The sequence below is a fragment of the Arachis duranensis genome, chromosome 2 (assembly GCF_000817695.3).
Source record: "Arachis duranensis cultivar V14167 chromosome 2, aradu.V14167.gnm2.J7QH, whole genome shotgun sequence".
Taxonomy (NCBI): domain Eukaryota; kingdom Viridiplantae; phylum Streptophyta; class Magnoliopsida; order Fabales; family Fabaceae; genus Arachis; species Arachis duranensis.
The window spans coordinates 12485817-12502392 of record NC_029773.3 but is presented as its reverse complement, the minus strand read 5'-3'; the positions used below and the strand labels follow the sequence as shown (position 1 = coordinate 12502392).

Genomic DNA, 16576 nt, shown 5'->3' with positions numbered 1-16576 from the left:
GTTAGTTTAAAACTTTTCTTAATGGATGAGCTCTTATCTTCTTCACGCAAGTGTGACTTGTCAGACTTCCGAGCTTGTCTGAGCTCCTCGATGTCAATTTGTCCTTTTGCTTTCTCTCTAAATTCTGCTAGAGTCTTCGGCTTTGCTACTGCGGTCGTCTCCTGGAACTTCCCGGGTCGGAGGCCACTTTTAATTGCGTGCAGATGGACCTCGGGGTGGAGATCTGGTATGCTGATTGCGATCTTGGTGAAGCGAGTCATATAGTCCTTTAATCTTTCGTTTGGTCCTTGCTTGATAGTGTTCAGGTAATCGGAGTCGTGCAAGTATATTGCAGATCCGGCGAAATGTTCTTCAAATAACTTCGCCAACTGATGAAAGCGCAAAATGGAACCTGCAGGCAAAGCACACAACCAATCAAGTGCAGAACCGTCTAAATAATTCGGAAAACAACGACATAAAACTGTATCTGATGCACCATTGACGATCATTATTGATCGGAATTTCTTTATGAACTTCCTCGGGTTTCCGAGTCCATCATAAGGCGTGAGGGTCAACGGCAGAGTGAACCTCTTCGGCAGTTCGAAGTTCATTACTTCTTCTGTGAAGGGGCCTACAGCGTCGTCGGACTATTCTTTCTCGTCTTCGGGCTGCTGCTCTTCGTGTCGAGCGATTTCTGAAACATGAGTCGGTTGGGACTGATGCTCCTCGTCTTCCGCCTTACGAGCATCGTTGTGTTCAATCCGAGCATGATTTAGTTCGGCAATTTGAGCAGCCATTATTTGGTTCTCGTCAGCCATTCGTTGATTAGCTTGTTGCAGCTCAGCTACCATTCGCATGAGTTCGGACAGTGAAGGAGGCGGTACGTCAGTCATGGATGCAGATGGAAGCGATGGGACCAAAAGAAAAAATATGATTTCCTTGGCCCCACGGTGGGCGCCAATTGATCTTGCCTGGGAAAAAGATCGGCTTCCACTCCTCGGGATCGGCCGAGCTATAGGCTGGAATGTTGAGCGTCCGTCCATCTGAGTTCGAGCTTCTTATGGTTATTGTTATGCAAGAATGCGAGCAATGAAAAACAGGGGGAGTGTACCTGCAAAGGCACTCCGATGCTTAAGTCAGTATTCGGAATACAGTAAAAAAAACTTACCTTAACGAGATATTTCTCCCCCCTTTATATGGAGAGCTTCTCGTCCGTTTATCTTTTCAACAATAAATCGTCGGTTTCTTATTGTGCCGTTTTGAGACGTCGGTTGTAAAAATGTTAACGTTACCGAGTTATAGCTCATCAAGTCCGAGTAATAACGGATGATGACGAGTTATGGTGCTTGCCTATAACGGTTAGGAGTCCGAGATATATAACTCGTATTAATGATGACCATATCAGGTACCATTTTCATTGCGAAGAAGAGTGTGCTGAGAGTGTTCTTTGACTGTGTTGGTAGTGAAATGGAGGGTACCGCAAACTTGGTAGTGTATCGCAATGGTGAGATAATACGGAATACTCATGAGGGAGTGAGATTTGTGTGTCAGAATTCGTTTTCGTTTGTGGTTCCATGCACCATGACGTTAATGGAGCTTCAGAACGGTCTCTGTCAAAGTATGGAGAACGGTATGTTAAGGAGAGTGAGCAGAATTTTGTACCGGAATCAGGTTGTAGTTTTTGGTAGTCTAAATAATTTGATATCATGCTGATCATTGACGAAACGAGTATGCAGAATATGTTTCAAATTCACCGGCAGACTCAGATGCGACAGCCACAGATTGAGCTATATGTTGAGTTTGAAAATGTAGAGGCGAATGAGATTCAAAATGATTTAGATATAGAGGATGATAGAGCTGCAGTGTACGAAGGAATGAATAGTGATAGTGAAGAGGACATCGAAACAACTTATGAAGCCGGCGATGAAGACAAGGATGGTGATGTTGGAGTTGAGGCAGCAATGGAGAATGTAATGGTTCATCCCTCGGGTAGTCAACCGATGAACGTTCCACCTTTTGTGCGTAACTTAGATCTTGACGCCATGCATGCACTGGAATTTTCGAAATATGCAAACATAGGTATGTGATGACTGAATAATACGTTTTTGTTAATTTATATTGTGGATTGATTAATGAATGATGATTTCTGCTTTTTGTAGGCATTGCTGATCCTGAGAACTGAGAGTTCAGGATTGGAATGGAATACAGTTCTAGAAAGCCGGTCGTCATAGTAATTAGAAGTTACACTATCTCTAGAGGAGTTGACTACAATGTGTATGAGTCTGAGCCATAGACGTTCTATGCAAAATGAAAGATGTTTGGGCGTGGGTATGACTGGCTTATCCGAGCCAGCTTGATATAGAAAAAGGGTTGTTGGGAGATACGCAGATACAACAGTAGGCACACATGCACAATGGGAAAGATTTCACAGGATCATTCCAAGTTGGACTCGGATTCCGTTGCTGAGGCTATAAGGCTATTGGTCGAGACTGACCCATCCATCAAGGTGAAATCTATAATAGCGGAAGTCCAGTTAAGGTTCAACTATACCATCAGTTACCGAAAGGCTTGGTTGGCAAAGTAGAAGTTCATAGCCAAAGTTTTCGGTGGTTGGGAGGATTCTTACAAAGCTTTGCCATGGTGGCTCTGGTAATGGTTCAGAAGATGCCTGGTTCAATTGTCCAAATAGAAACACGACCACTGTATAACGGAAATGAGGAGGCGCACAGTGTAAAAATATTTCATTGCGTATTTTGGAGTTTCAATCCACAGATTAGGGCGTTCAGGCATTGCAAGCCTCTAGTTCAGGTTGACGGCACACACCTATACGAAAAATACAAAGGTACACTTCTAGTTGCTGTTGCACAAGATGGGAACCAGAACATTGTGCCTGTCGCTTTTGCCTTAGTGGAAGGAGAGACAACTGATGCGTGGCACTTCTTTCTTAGGAATCTGCGAATGCATGTTGTTAGAAGAGACGGTGTGGGTATGATCTCAGACCAACATGAGTCAATTCAGGCAGTAGTAAATCGTTCCGGAGGTGATTGGCAACCTCCAAGAGCATGGTGGATGTTTTGTATAAAGCACATCGGCAGCAACTTCTTAAGGGCATTCAAAATCCCTCACTTGCAAAAACTTGTTGTCAACATAGGGTATTCAAGAACGACGGAAGAGTACAACATCAACTATAAGAGGTTGGAAGAGCGAGGCAAGGCATATGCCAGGTGGTGCGATGCCTTTGGATTCCGACATTGGGTATTGGCATTCAACGAGGGACATCAATGGGGCCATATGACAACGAACCTTGTCGAGTGCATTAACTCAGTGTTAAAGGGTGCCCGAAATCTACTTGTGTTGGCGCTCATCCGAGCAACATATTATCGGTTAAATGAACTTTTTACGCGGAAGAGTATCGAGACTCAGAACGCAAGCGTGCTGGATTTACTTACTCCGTATTTGCACAACAGCGGGTAGAAGCAAATATGCAACAGGCTGGGAATATAGTTGTGCACCTGTTTGATAAACAAAATGAGGTGTTTGAGGTACGCGAAATGACAAGTGGAAAGGTGTTAGTTGCTGATCTTGCACGACGGACCTGTGACTGTGGGCACTTTCAGGTGGAACGACTACCATGTCACCATGTTATTACTTGTTATGCTAACCAGCGTCTCGATTAACAGTTGTATGTGCATGATGTGTACTAGATGACAGAGATTCGTAAGGTATATAGATTTAAGTTCACACCATTAGGCGATCCCGATACACGGCCTGCTTATGAAGGACCACATTGGTCGCTAATCCCGCCTTGAGGCGAACGTCAAAAGATCGCCCAAAATTGACTCGATATTTGAATGAAATGGACTTACGCGACATGCGTGGTCCTTGGATATGTCGTCTTTGTGGTGCTTAGGGTCATAGTCGGAGTCGATGTCCTCAGCGTGATGGACCGAGTGGTGCTGGTGGCGATGATGGTCCATAGAGTCAAATTTATCTGTGAATAGAGTCGAACCCAACAAATAGAAAATCTGGCATCTGACGTATCTCCTAACGGACTACTCAGTATCCAACGGTTCTGCGTCTCTGATACGTCGAACCCAACCCAGCTTTATATAGGACTTTGAAGAACTACTGACATCTGGTTCACGACTGAATATCGTGATGCTCTGGCTCTGTAAGAAGTTGCTACTATTATCTGTCTGTCCGCTCACAGGCTCTCCATCAATGGGTAGGCCAAATATATGTGCGACATCTTCCAGTTTCATAGTAACCTCACCCACCGGCAATACAAAGGTGTGAGTTTCTGACCTCCACCTTTCCACCAGAGCAACTAATAAAGGGTACAATCCTCTTATCACCCCAATCCTAGAAACGTAGTAGAATCCTGTTGAGCGTAAGTGGTTTTCGACTATCGGATTTCACGTCTATGACGAATCCAGTTTACGAACCATCAAATTCCTATTAAGCTAACTCCACAAAAATATATTTATTAGTTTAAATAAATAATAATTCTTACAAATAATAAATCGACTTCAATATAAATATTGTTATGAATCTTCACATTTTTATTATAATATTTAACAAATATTACCATATTTATTTAAAAAAATATTTATTCATTTATTAATATTCAACTTGTTTATTAAACTCACGGAAAAATAATTTCATTCTAAGAAAAATAATAAAAAAATTATATATTAACATTTATTTTTTTAAATATTATAAATAAATATTTATACTTACACTTCTTTTTTTAAATTGTAACACCTTACCACACAGAGCCATATGCTTAAGTCATAAAACAGTGGCGAGGTATTACGACCTCTAAAAAAACAAAATTTAGTACATATAGTAGTGTGAAAATTTTCTATAACTAGGAGCTTTTGAAGAAAAAGGGGTAAAAACAAAATCGTTAAATGAAAAAGCGCAACACTCCGATTAATTTATAATATGTTCTTCGCGTGTCATATAATTACGTACTATTTTTTTAAATAAATATAAACTAATATATTTTTTTAGCACTCTTCTTTCTTTCCTCGCATCCCTTCTTCTCTCTAATCTACACTAACATCAATTCTTCTCTCTAAAATACACTAACACTAACACAACAACTGTTCTCTCTAACATACACTAACACTAACACACTCTAATGCATGTATTGAGGGGGGTAAGGGTCTCTTTTTATAAAACCCAAGAGCAACGTTTGTTGTTTATTGGGGTGGAGAAGCTGTCTCCTGCATACAGACAGCTTCCAACACGTTCATTCTGTGTTGCTGCAGCACATTGGGAAGGTGCAGAACTCTGCAAAGCCTGCTTGATACGCAGGAAACACGCCCCCTGTGTGTTGCTCGGGAATTGCATGCGCGCTGCGTCACCGCGCCCACGGTGTGTTGCTGGAATGCTGACGCGTTTCTGACGGACAGCGATACCACGTTTCTTGCGTGTTGACCGTAATATTCACATTCCAGCAAAATATTTCACTCCTCAATATTCAGCCAAAATACCAATACATCTTCCATATGAAAAATAATTTCTGATAGCTATATCCGATTTTATTTATCATTATATGGACTATGGTGATTGCAGGTTTTACAGTTCTTGAGAAATGGTCAAATGAAAAATTGAGTTAAGACTAACTTTTAAACTCATAACAAATTGTTATTTATGATAATTTATGATATTGTAGGAAATTCTTTATTAAATCTCACAAATTTATGATATTGTAGGAAATTCCTTTGTTAAATCTCACAAATTTAAACTAATAACAAGATCTTCAACTCTTAGAAAATGTCGAAAGCATACCTCAAGCTTAAAAGGCTAAAAACTTTAAAATTTTTAAGATCAACGAACCTATCAAAGTCTGAAGATCTATAAAAAGTAAATAACACTTAAAAAAAAACAAATAATTACTTTTTGAGATAATTGTTCTTAAAGAAGAATATTCAAGTCTGATAAATATAAATGAAACTATAAAAAAAGAATTATATGTTTATGAGCTTTAAAAAATAAAAACTCTTGAAATAGGAATTGAGATAAGTCTCAAAGTGGTCTCTGAAGTTGCACTCGAGTTTTATAGTAGTCCCTGAACTTAAAAGTTACCCATATTCATCCCTGAAACTGCACTCCGGGACTCAGATTCGTCCTTCCGACACATTCTGTCCACCTGATACCACCGGAAAGCTGATCTGGACTCCTCCTTAACACGCTGGTCAGGTAACGGCTAGCTGACGTGGATTAGTAAACTTTTATAGTGCAATTTGGTCCCTAAATCAAAATAAAAAATTTTAATCCCTAAATTTAATCATTCTCTTCTCTACAGTAATCCCTCTTTTCTCTATAGGCATAGATCTTCATCTCTCAAATTTACAAGATTTTTTTTTTGTTTATTTTTAGTTGAAGTATCTTATAACAATAACAACAACTAGAGTCTTCTTACCAACAATTATTTGAACAAGTTTAACCGCTTTTATCCCTTTTTTTTCTGTAAGAAAGATGGTGAGATTATAACATAAAAAAATTATGTGGTATATATAATTAAAGAAATAAGGCAAAGTTTAGTTTCTAAAATTGTGAACGTTCATAAAAATTTGTTGACTTTTAAAAATGATTAAATTGATTCCTAAATTCATAAATTGTGAATCTCAACTTATCTCTAATGCTAATATAAAATGTTAAAATGTCAGCATGATATTTACAAACAAAAAGATGATATGATTAATATTTTAATATAATCAAATTAGTGTTTTAAATTAGTTAATTATATTTATTTTGCTTAATTAGGTTTTTATTAATTAGAGACTAAAATAATAAATATTAAATTAGGTAAATTTTTGCTATTTTTTGTTTCTCTAATATTATCTTTAATTAATTTGAAATACCTATTTAATTATAATAAAATCATAATAAATATTAAATTAGGTAAATTTTTGCTATTTTTTTTGTTTCTCTAATATTACCTTTAATTAATTTGGAATACCTATTTAATTATAATAAAATATTAGACACGTCATTTTAATGAAGATGTCATATGATTTGAAATGCCATAATATAACACTTTATATTAATATTATGTGAATGACAGTTAAGTTAAGATGATGCATGATTATTTTGGAATAAGATTAGAAAGGAAATGTAATGTAGTATATAATAATAATGATGTAACTTTTTAATTCCATAAATACAAGAGATAGATTTTTGTAAAATCATATAAAAATATAAAATTGAATTTTGTAAAACATTTTAATTAAATTAGAGTTAAATGAGTGCATAAAATGTTAAATACAAAGACATAGTATGTGACTTTTAATTAACAAAACATATGCGTGCTTTCAATGAAATTGTAATTTGTAGTCTCTTTCACATCCATATGGAGAAGAGAAGAGAAGAAAAGAAAAGAGAGGGGTTACTACTATAGAGAAGAGAATCATGATTAAATTTGGGGATTAAATTTTTTAATTTTGATTTAGGGACCAAATTGCACCATAAAAGTTTACTAATCCACGTCAGCTAGCCGTTACCTGGTCAACGTGTCACGGAGGAGTCCAAATCAGCTTTCCGGTGGTGCAAGGTGAACGGAATGTGCCGGAAGGACGAATCTGAGTCCCGGAGTGCAACTTCAAGGACGACTATGGGTAACTTTTAAGTTTAGGGACTACTATGAGACTCGAGTGCAACTTTAGGGACCACTTTGAAACTTATCTCAATAGAAATTTAGAAGATAGATTCTACAATCTCAAAAACTATCCTATAAAGACAACACAATGGAAAGAAACAAAAAATATCCCAGAACATAAATGGCTCTAAAATGGTAAATAGCCCTAAAAGTCTGGATTTGATATTTGGTGGTCAAAGATCATATATTATATTTGGTCTTAGTTAGGTGGAAATTAAAAAAAATACTACATATTTAAGTTTTTTTATGAATTAAAGTTTAACTAAATTAAACAATAAAATTTAGATAACTGATTTTTATTATGTTAAACTAATTTAATTAAATTTGGTTAACGAAAAGAATTAAATATGTAGTATTATTAAAAAAAATGTCAAATTCTATCACATCTGTTAAACTTGGATAAGACACTAAAGAATGTTTTTAGTTTAAAAAAATAGAACTATGGTAAATTTAAAAAAAGAACAATTTAAGAAAGTTCAAATAGAAAATTTTAAGAAATAACTTATAAGGATTCAAGCTGTTCGGTTGTTTGCGGAAACGGGGGATCAGATGGTTGGCGGGTTGAGAGCAAAGGATGGGTGAGAGACTTAGGCTTTAACGCGAGTTTCTGGAGAAGCAAGGTTGGCTCGATCATTGGTGGGTCGGCGGGTGGGGTCACCTGCAAGGATACTCTGATACTAAAGTCAGTGTTCGTACAATGAGGTAACTAATTAGGGTAAAAGATGATGGATTTTTGGAGAGAAGTAGGTCTCTCCTTATTTATATTCTGTACTCGGGTAGATCTTTTGTTTCGAGCCCATCTGCTTGGAAACTTGTGAAGTGGTACACGAGTCACTTTTACGTACGGGTCAATTATTCGTCGAGTCGTTAGTTCGTTAAATGAACTTCCAACTCTTATTGGGCTGGGCCAAAACCCAAACTAGTTTGGATACCTAAAATAAAAGTGGTTGCGAATTTAGACTCTTCTAAAATTTCAAACATCCAAAAGTAGGGCAGAGCACGGGTTGGGTTGGTTCGAGTTTAAGGTAAAATTAGAACCGAACCAATTGAATTGTAATTGGTTAGTTAGGTTCGGATTTGCGTTTTTTTGTATGTGTACCCGAACCAAACCAAATCCGAGCAAATCGATTAAAAACAGATTGGTTCGGTTCAGGTAATTGGGTACCTGATAAAACAGAAATTCATAAAAAAACAAAATTTGTATCTTAAAAATTCTGTAAATACAATAAATATGTAACATTAATAGAAATAATCCAAACATATTAAATACCAAATACATTAAAATCTAAACATATTAAACACTAAAGACATTAAAATCCAAACATATTAAATGACATAAATATATTTTAAATTTTTTTTATTTAATTAATATATGGTCGGATTTATAGATTGGTTCAGGTTCTACACTCCCAAAACCGTTATCTAAATCAGTTATTAGAAAGAGTTATTAGTTTGGTTCAGATTAAATCCAATTACCCGTTAATTCCAAAACCAATTTAATTAAATTGGTTTGAATTCAGACGGATAATCAGATACCCGCAACTCGTATTTACCCTATCCAAAAGACAGAAATAGTATATAGATACTGAATGTTCGATGCACATGATTAAAGAGAAGAGACACTTCAATTATTTCATAGTAAAAATTAAAAAATAGTGGCTTAGTAAAGTTCACAAACGAAGTTTAAGCCAAAGTTTCGGTTATAAATAATGCGGATAAATATAACTCATTTTATTTCTAATGTGCTTTTAATTGATGGATTAACTCAGAATTTGGTGCACATCAATCAATTCTATGATCAAAGTTATATAGTTATTTTTTTTTAAATTTAAGGACAATTTAATTTTTATTTATAATTAAATTAGATTCACATTTTTACTAGAAAGATAAATAAAATTACAAAAATTTAATAATTATTAATTGGTGGTCATTATTTTTTATGCTTATAACAATTTAATTATTATTTTTTTTAAAGCATAACAAGCTCAACACATTAACGTGGAGCAAACACACAAAAAAAACATAAAAGCATAGCTATTGAAACTAAGAAACCAATCCTCTGGGATCACCCGCGTTGCCTTCAACCCCCAAACGGATCTCTGCCCTGCCATTCAGAGTAGCTCGACAATGTCCTTGTTTGAATGAGCTCCATACTTACTCCTGTATGATTGAAAATTCTGGCATTACGTTCCAACCAGATGTTCCAAATCACTGCAAAGAACGCCGTCATCCACAGTTTCTGTCCTTGTCGTCTGTTGGCCATGGCACTCCAACTCACAAACAGCTCTTTAATGGTTCCAAGAATAACCCACTCCCTATCAAAGGACCGCAACCAAAAACACCACAGCTGCCATGTTACCTCACACAGAAGGAATAAGTGCTCAACAGATTCTACCCCCTTATTACACAAGACACACCTATTATCACTATTAATAATTCTTAGTCTAGTCAACCTCTCCTTAGTATTAATTCTACCAATGAGCACAAACCATCCAAAAATCTCGATTCTTGGGGTACCAAGTCTCTCCAGAGTGCACTAGTGAAATTATAGTTCGTGATCTCGTCTGACAGCGTCTCTGACTGTATGACCTCCATAAAGGATTTCGTAGAAAAAACACCTTTATTATCAAACTTTCACACTACATTATCCTCGTTCTCAGAGGATAACTTTACTGGCCTTAACCGCTCATGAAGCTAATGGACAAGTTTCAACTCCCATTGGAACAACTCCCTCCTCCATTAAAAATTCCAGATCCACTCCAGTCCATCCCAAATTCCACAGTCCCTAATGACAGCTCCCTGTTGTCCTGATACAGAGAAGAGTCTTAGAAAACTCTCTTTTAGAGGACCACCCTGAACCCAGTTGTCTTCTCAAAACCGAATTTTCCTATCATTGCCGACCTCCATCACCAATCCACTGACCATTTTTTCTCGGACCCAATGTTCTTTGATATTCAGCTGATATATGTCTTTCTAAGGCCCCTTTTATCGGTAAAAACTAATAACTATGTTGTAAAAAGATTTAATTATTTTATTATAAAAAAATTAATATTTTAATATTTTTTTAAAAAATAATTGCCTCTTATTATTTTAGTTAATTAATAATTATTGATTAAAAATAAAATAAAAATTTAAGTACAATTAATTTCATAAAAAATTAATAATTTAAAATTATTAAACAATAATTTAATTAAATCTGTTAAATTATTTAACGGAAATCTTTATCTAAAAATAATTGGTTTCTTGTTAACTCGGCAGGGATTTCAATTCACAGTCAATTCATTCAAGAGGTTTCCACTCTACGCTTTTTCATTTGGCGGTGCTTCAAGAACCCATTTCCACCTCCTCCTCCTTCTTCTTCTTCTTCTTCTTCTTGATTTTCTAAATCAATTCGTTTCTTCAATTGTGTATCTTCCATCTTCTTCAAGAAATGTATCGCCAGAACGTAAAGAATCTGCTCCGCAACATCTGTTAGTTCTTTTTCCTTCTTCTGCTTCTCATTCTTTTTAATTTTTCTAGCTCACTTTTTTTCTTTGAAAAATTATTTCTATCCTTCACTTCAATGCTGCATGTGATAGAGTTTTCCGGAATAGGCCACAACTTGTTTTTGTTTGCACAAGAACAGCATTCTTTGTTTCCATTATAGAGTTGCTATGAAGGAATTATAGGTTTCTCTTTCGCACCTTTTACATGCTCTGGAACTTAAAAGATTCAGCAGTGTAATTGTTTTTGGATATTTGTGATGAATTATTTGGTGGATAAATGAAAAACCATAAGTGGAATGATTCAAAGGGATTCAGATTTTTAATGTTTTAGTGATGTGAACATGATTTATGACTAGATACCTATATAACGCTGAAATGTTCATAGTTAAGACAAAATGTGGGCAGGGGCGGGGGGAATTCTACCATTTTAGATTCTCAAAATTAGGTATGGTTTGTTAAATTATGCAATTTTTGTTCATTTTTACATTATGTGAATACAAATGTCAATCCTCTATGTTAGGTTATAGAAATCTTGTCATATTAACGTATCACGTCATCAGTTATGATAGTTTAATCCACACCTATGACATAGTTTGCCAATTCTTGTGAGATGATCTTTGATTCATTTACATAGTCAGTTTGGTTAAGGGATTCATGCAGTAATGTGCTACACTCTTACCAAAATGTTCTTGAAGAACTGATACCAAGAAATATCTTCCTTCGTTTGTCTGTGTCTGTTAATTTATTCATTTGTCATACAATGTGCAGATTCTGCCAAACTTCTTTTCAGTAAAGAAGAGCCGTGTTGGAACTATATGCATAGCGTTTTTTACCAGCTTCAGTTACAACGGCCAAGATCAGATAAGGTAGAAGAAGATAAGCTAAAAGAAGGGAAACAAGCGCGGAAGACTTGTTTCAAATCTGAAGTTAAGAAGAAGAAGGAAGATAACAGTTACAAAGTTAGAAAAGACAGTTCTGATGACGAAGATCCCCCAGATAATAATAAGTGGAAATTGGAGCTAGCTTGGCTCACAAAGGCTATAGAACCAGCTGTGCAATTTTGTAAATGGGCTATGCCAACAGGTATGTTAACTTTGAGAGATATTCCGTAAACATTGTTGGTATCTTTCAGTCTAATGATTTGTCTGTAAAAAGGTATGACTTAGTTAAATTATGTGTTATATAATTTCTTAATATCTTAACTATTTGTTCTGAAAAATGAAAATGATCACACATTTTATGAGTGAAGGAAAGACAATCCGATGTTACAGTTTTCATTAAAGTAATGCAATGCTGAATTGATTTTACATATTGCAGTAAATGGAACTGGAAACAAACCCCCACCAAGCAAACGATCCCTTATGGAAATCATTGCCTGCATTAAACAAAGCAAGCTTGGAATCCAGGATTGGAGTTTGAGTGACCTTACGATTGGCTTGTATCTGATCTATCTTCGTCAAGCTTCTGCACATCCACTTGATGATATCAAAGGCATTGAGATATCATCAGAATCAACAGTTAAGCCGAAACTGTATTTTAGAGGCAGAAGTACATACAAGATCATGTGATATTATAAGATACTTATATGCTTTTATACTGTTATTGTTAACATAAGGCTAGAAATGATTGTGATTCACTGCCTCATCCATTCTTATTAAGATAATATTATTGAATTTCAGGTTCAAGATCTCATCTATTATCTTGAATTGGCTAAAAGTGCTTATAAGGACAGTCCTGCTGCTCTTGCAAGGAACAGCATGCTCCGAGAAAGGAATATCATAAAATTCATTAGAAATTCCAGCGTAATGACACCTAGCTATTATATAGGGGTTGATCCTCGTAAAAGGCTTGTAATTTTAGGTATCCGTGGCACACAAACTGTATATGACCTTATCACTGACATTCTTTCCTCAAGTGATCGGGAAGTCACTTTTGAGGGCTTTTCAACCCACTTTGGCACTGCTGAATCTGCTCGTTGGTTTCTTCATCATGAAATTGACGTCATAAGAAAATGTTTGGAGAAACATCAGGTGGGATTGATGTTAAATTCCTATTTTGGTTTCCATTTCTTAGTTTATTGTTATTATTCATGCTATAAAGTGTGACTAACTCATTAACAGGGATTTAGGTTACGACTTGTCGGTCATTCTCTAGGAGGTGCTATAGCTTCTTTATTAGCAATAATGATCCACAGAAAATCATCGAAGGAGCTGGGTTTTAGTCCTGATATTGTATCTGCTGTTGGATATGGAACTCCACCATGTGTCTCCAAAGAACTTGCTGAAATCTGCTCTGGCTTTGTTACGACAGTCGTGATGCAGGTGTGTGATTGCATTTTATAGCGTCTGTTACAATATTTTGTCTGCACAAAAGTAATTATGTTTACACAACTCCTGCTGATGAATCACATTCTTTTGCCAAGTTTTGTTCGTCTTTGTCTGTTGTGTTTTCATTGTTAGTGGATATTTACAGGACTTCTTGTTTGTGGATACTTACAGGATGATATTATACCTAGATTGAGTGTAGGTGCCTTATCAAGGCTTCGAAATGAAATCCTTCAAACTGATTGGTGAGTAACATTTAGTTTATAGCCTTCAAGGAATTGGACATACAGGAAACTAAGGAAGGCACTCAGAACAATTGTAATTTCGGTCAATAAAATGTTTTAATGAAAGATTCTCTTTTTCTCTTTATATTTGTTTGGAAGTTACCTAACAAAAGATTTAATTGAATTGCATTTTCTTCAGGATGAGTGTAGCTGAGAAAGAAGATTGGAGAAGCGTCATAGATTTAGTTGCAAATGCCAAGCAGGTTGTCTACTCGGTGCAAGATGTAGCTAACAAACTTGCTGACTATGCAAATTTCAGGCGAATCAGAAGTTCAGGTTATTGAGATTTTTCAGTGCTGGTTCAAAACTTTGTTTTATTTGTTTCTCATTTTATGATACCAACATCTTAAACCTATCTGCCTTTCCTATAACATCAAAGCATTTGGTGCTGTTGGTGGCTTTCTTTATTTATAATCAATGTTCTCTGAAAATAAATCAGAATTGAAAAAAAGAAAGGATAGTGGCACATTACCATACTAATCTTGTACCATTAACATTCATCCTAATATGTTGTCATTTCTTTGGATGGTCATGGTAGTTTTATTAACGAGTTAGGACATGTACCATGGCAAAATTTTAACTTAGTTTCTTCCTTATACCTCTTCTGGAAATACAATTTTAATCCCCTGAAATTTATATTTTATCCCGTTTTCCATGTCCTATCATCCTAGTTTGTCGCCCTAACATGTAATTGATTATGTCAAGAACTAATTCAACTTCTTATAGTCAATGAAAATTTATGTGCATGCAATATCCAAGAAGAAAAGGAAGAATGCTTAGCCATGAATACTTGACTTCTTTAAACTAAAACAAAAAATGTTATTGGTACTAGATATTGCATCAAAATCACACATGAAAAAAGAAGAGGAAGAAATTATACATTAAAATTGTTCTTGGTTTTTTAATATTTACTTGCACTCTCTAATTGCCTTTGTTGCATAATACTTAAACGCGCTGCTTTATTCTGTGTCAACAGCTGGTCCTAAGAAGTTGCCGGTTACTAAAGTGGTGCCTTCACCCCGAAAATCTGCAAAGGAAAATTCAGCTGTCACGAAAGTCAAGGAAACTAAGCCTGTGTTACCTGAGGAATTGTTTATACCTGGTTCTGTTTACTATTTGCGGAGGAACTTGGAGTCCAAAAAGGGTACTGATTTCTTCACACTCTTCAAGAGGCAACCTGGTGAGCATTTCCAGAAGATAATTCTTTCAGGAAATTTGATAACTGATCACAAATGCGATAGCCACTACTATGCCTTAAGAGATGTTCTTAAAGGTTTGCCATGGAGCAGCGAGGAAGGTATTTTTAGATAATAGATCATACAGATGTATTCATTAATTTCTTTCAAATTTTTTTTCCCTTTCTTGATGCCATTTAATTGGAATAGAAGTGTACATTGTATAACTAGTTTTTCTGCACTCAGGGTGTACATTGTATAGCTCTGTAGTGAAAGTATGGTAGATTACAACTTAGAATGTATAAGAACAAGAATAATAATGGATAGTGTTTCCATACTCAGAATAAACTTTAGGTTCAATTTTTGCAGTGTTTGTTTACTTGATTTGAGGGTCAATATGTTTGGTGGTTCTGTTTTGAATTTTCAAATGTTGATTATTGAAACTTGTGATTTTGAATTAGGTGTCTTTGAATTTCTTCATCCTTTTCTTGATATCTGGCTGTTTATCAGCATGTGTATTTCATTGTTATTTCTTTAGCTAACTAGAGAGAAAAAATAAGGGCCATTTTCTCACTAGATATGATCGATCGGCTATATTAATCAAACGATGTTTTGAGCTAACTAAATACTCAAATCTAAGTCATTCTTAATGATATTGCCTATGTGGTTGTGGGGAATTTGATTTAAGATTGCACAAAAGGTTTATGAAAAGTTTTATCAAAATTCTAAACCTTAAACCCTTAATCGGAATAGATTTTCAACCGAAGCAAGTCAATCTTGGTTTTTCTTAGATTGAATGATCAATTTGATCATGTCATGGGGTAAACAGAATTGTATTAATTAATTGACTTTCCTAACCCAGAATGATTGAAGAGCCTTCTTTTGATGTGGTTTGGGATGTCCAATGCACAAATACATTCATCTTCATCTTTTCAAATAATTGTGATTATGTCTTGTAGCTATTTGTCGTGCAATACTTTGCACATATGCTTCACTTTTATGTCTTGTAGGTATTATGTCTTTTTATTCGAACATCAAATTAGAGCACTAATAGAAAGTGGTAAGAGTAGGGGGACATGGGTGCTATTATATAATAGTGTCATATATTTACTAATATTACAAATTCTGAAAATGTTTTAACTTCTCTAATGTTTAGAAAATCACTTTCGAAACCTCCCAAAATAGAAATTCTATCAAAATATCAACTTGATCAACTTCTGTCAAACTTAGGAATTTCATAAGTTTTTTCAAGACTTAATTAAGGGATTTTTCAAAAGATTATTATTATTATTATTATTATTGAAGCATAAATAAAGCAACGGATAAGTGCATCCTCTGATAAACGTTATGTGTAATCTTTTTGTTCCTACATTTAATTTTAATAAGAAAAATCCACATTTTAATAAGAAAAATCCACATTTTAGCAAGGGGACCATCCTATATGCTTCATCATTTTTTTTTGTAGCCTTTTCATTTTGTTTTCTTTCCCCCCTTAATCTCATATTATATGTTTATTAAATTTTGGATGTATTTGTAGCCGGTGCCACACCATATCTAGGGTAAAAATGCATAAATGTTTTTATTCATTTGTTTAAGTGATCATCATCAAAAGCTTGCTCTATATGGTAACAATTAAAACATGTGTTACATTGCATTGGAC

The 16576-nt window shown here is 35.2% G+C and overlaps 2 protein-coding genes across 2 annotated transcripts; both read left to right on the top strand.

Annotated features, from left to right (window-relative positions):
• Window positions 1-2616: 2616 nt before the first annotated feature.
• LOC107473622 (uncharacterized) lies at window positions 2617-3453 on the top strand. Its single transcript, XM_016093203.1, has one exon. It carries the CDS (start codon window positions 2617-2619, stop codon window positions 3451-3453), a length of 837 nt encoding a protein of 278 aa, XP_015948689.1.
• A 7491-nt stretch (window positions 3454-10944) lies between these two features.
• Window positions 10945-15300, top strand: LOC107473599 (uncharacterized). Its single transcript, XM_016093166.3, has 8 exons — window positions 10945-11118; window positions 11902-12216; window positions 12451-12650; window positions 12813-13163; window positions 13254-13454; window positions 13632-13702; window positions 13881-14017; window positions 14718-15300. Exons 1-8 carry the CDS (start codon window positions 11079-11081, stop codon window positions 15050-15052), a joined length of 1650 nt encoding a protein of 549 aa, XP_015948652.1. The 5' UTR covers window positions 10945-11078; the 3' UTR covers window positions 15053-15300.
• Window positions 15301-16576: the final 1276 nt, after the last annotated feature.

Coding starts and splice junctions, on each gene's coding strand:
- LOC107473622 (XM_016093203.1), top strand. CDS start 2,617: ATGGTGGCTCTGGTAATGGTTCAGAAGATGCCTGGTTCAATTGTCCAA.
- LOC107473599 (XM_016093166.3), top strand. CDS start 11,079: ATGTATCGCCAGAACGTAAAGAATCTGCTCCGCAACATCT. Junction 13,455..13,631: donor TTACGACAGTCGTGATGCAG/GTGTGTGATTGC, acceptor GGATACTTACAG/GATGATATTATACCTAGATT. Junction 13,703..13,880: donor GAAATCCTTCAAACTGATTG/GTGAGTAACATT, acceptor CATTTTCTTCAG/GATGAGTGTAGCTGAGAAAG.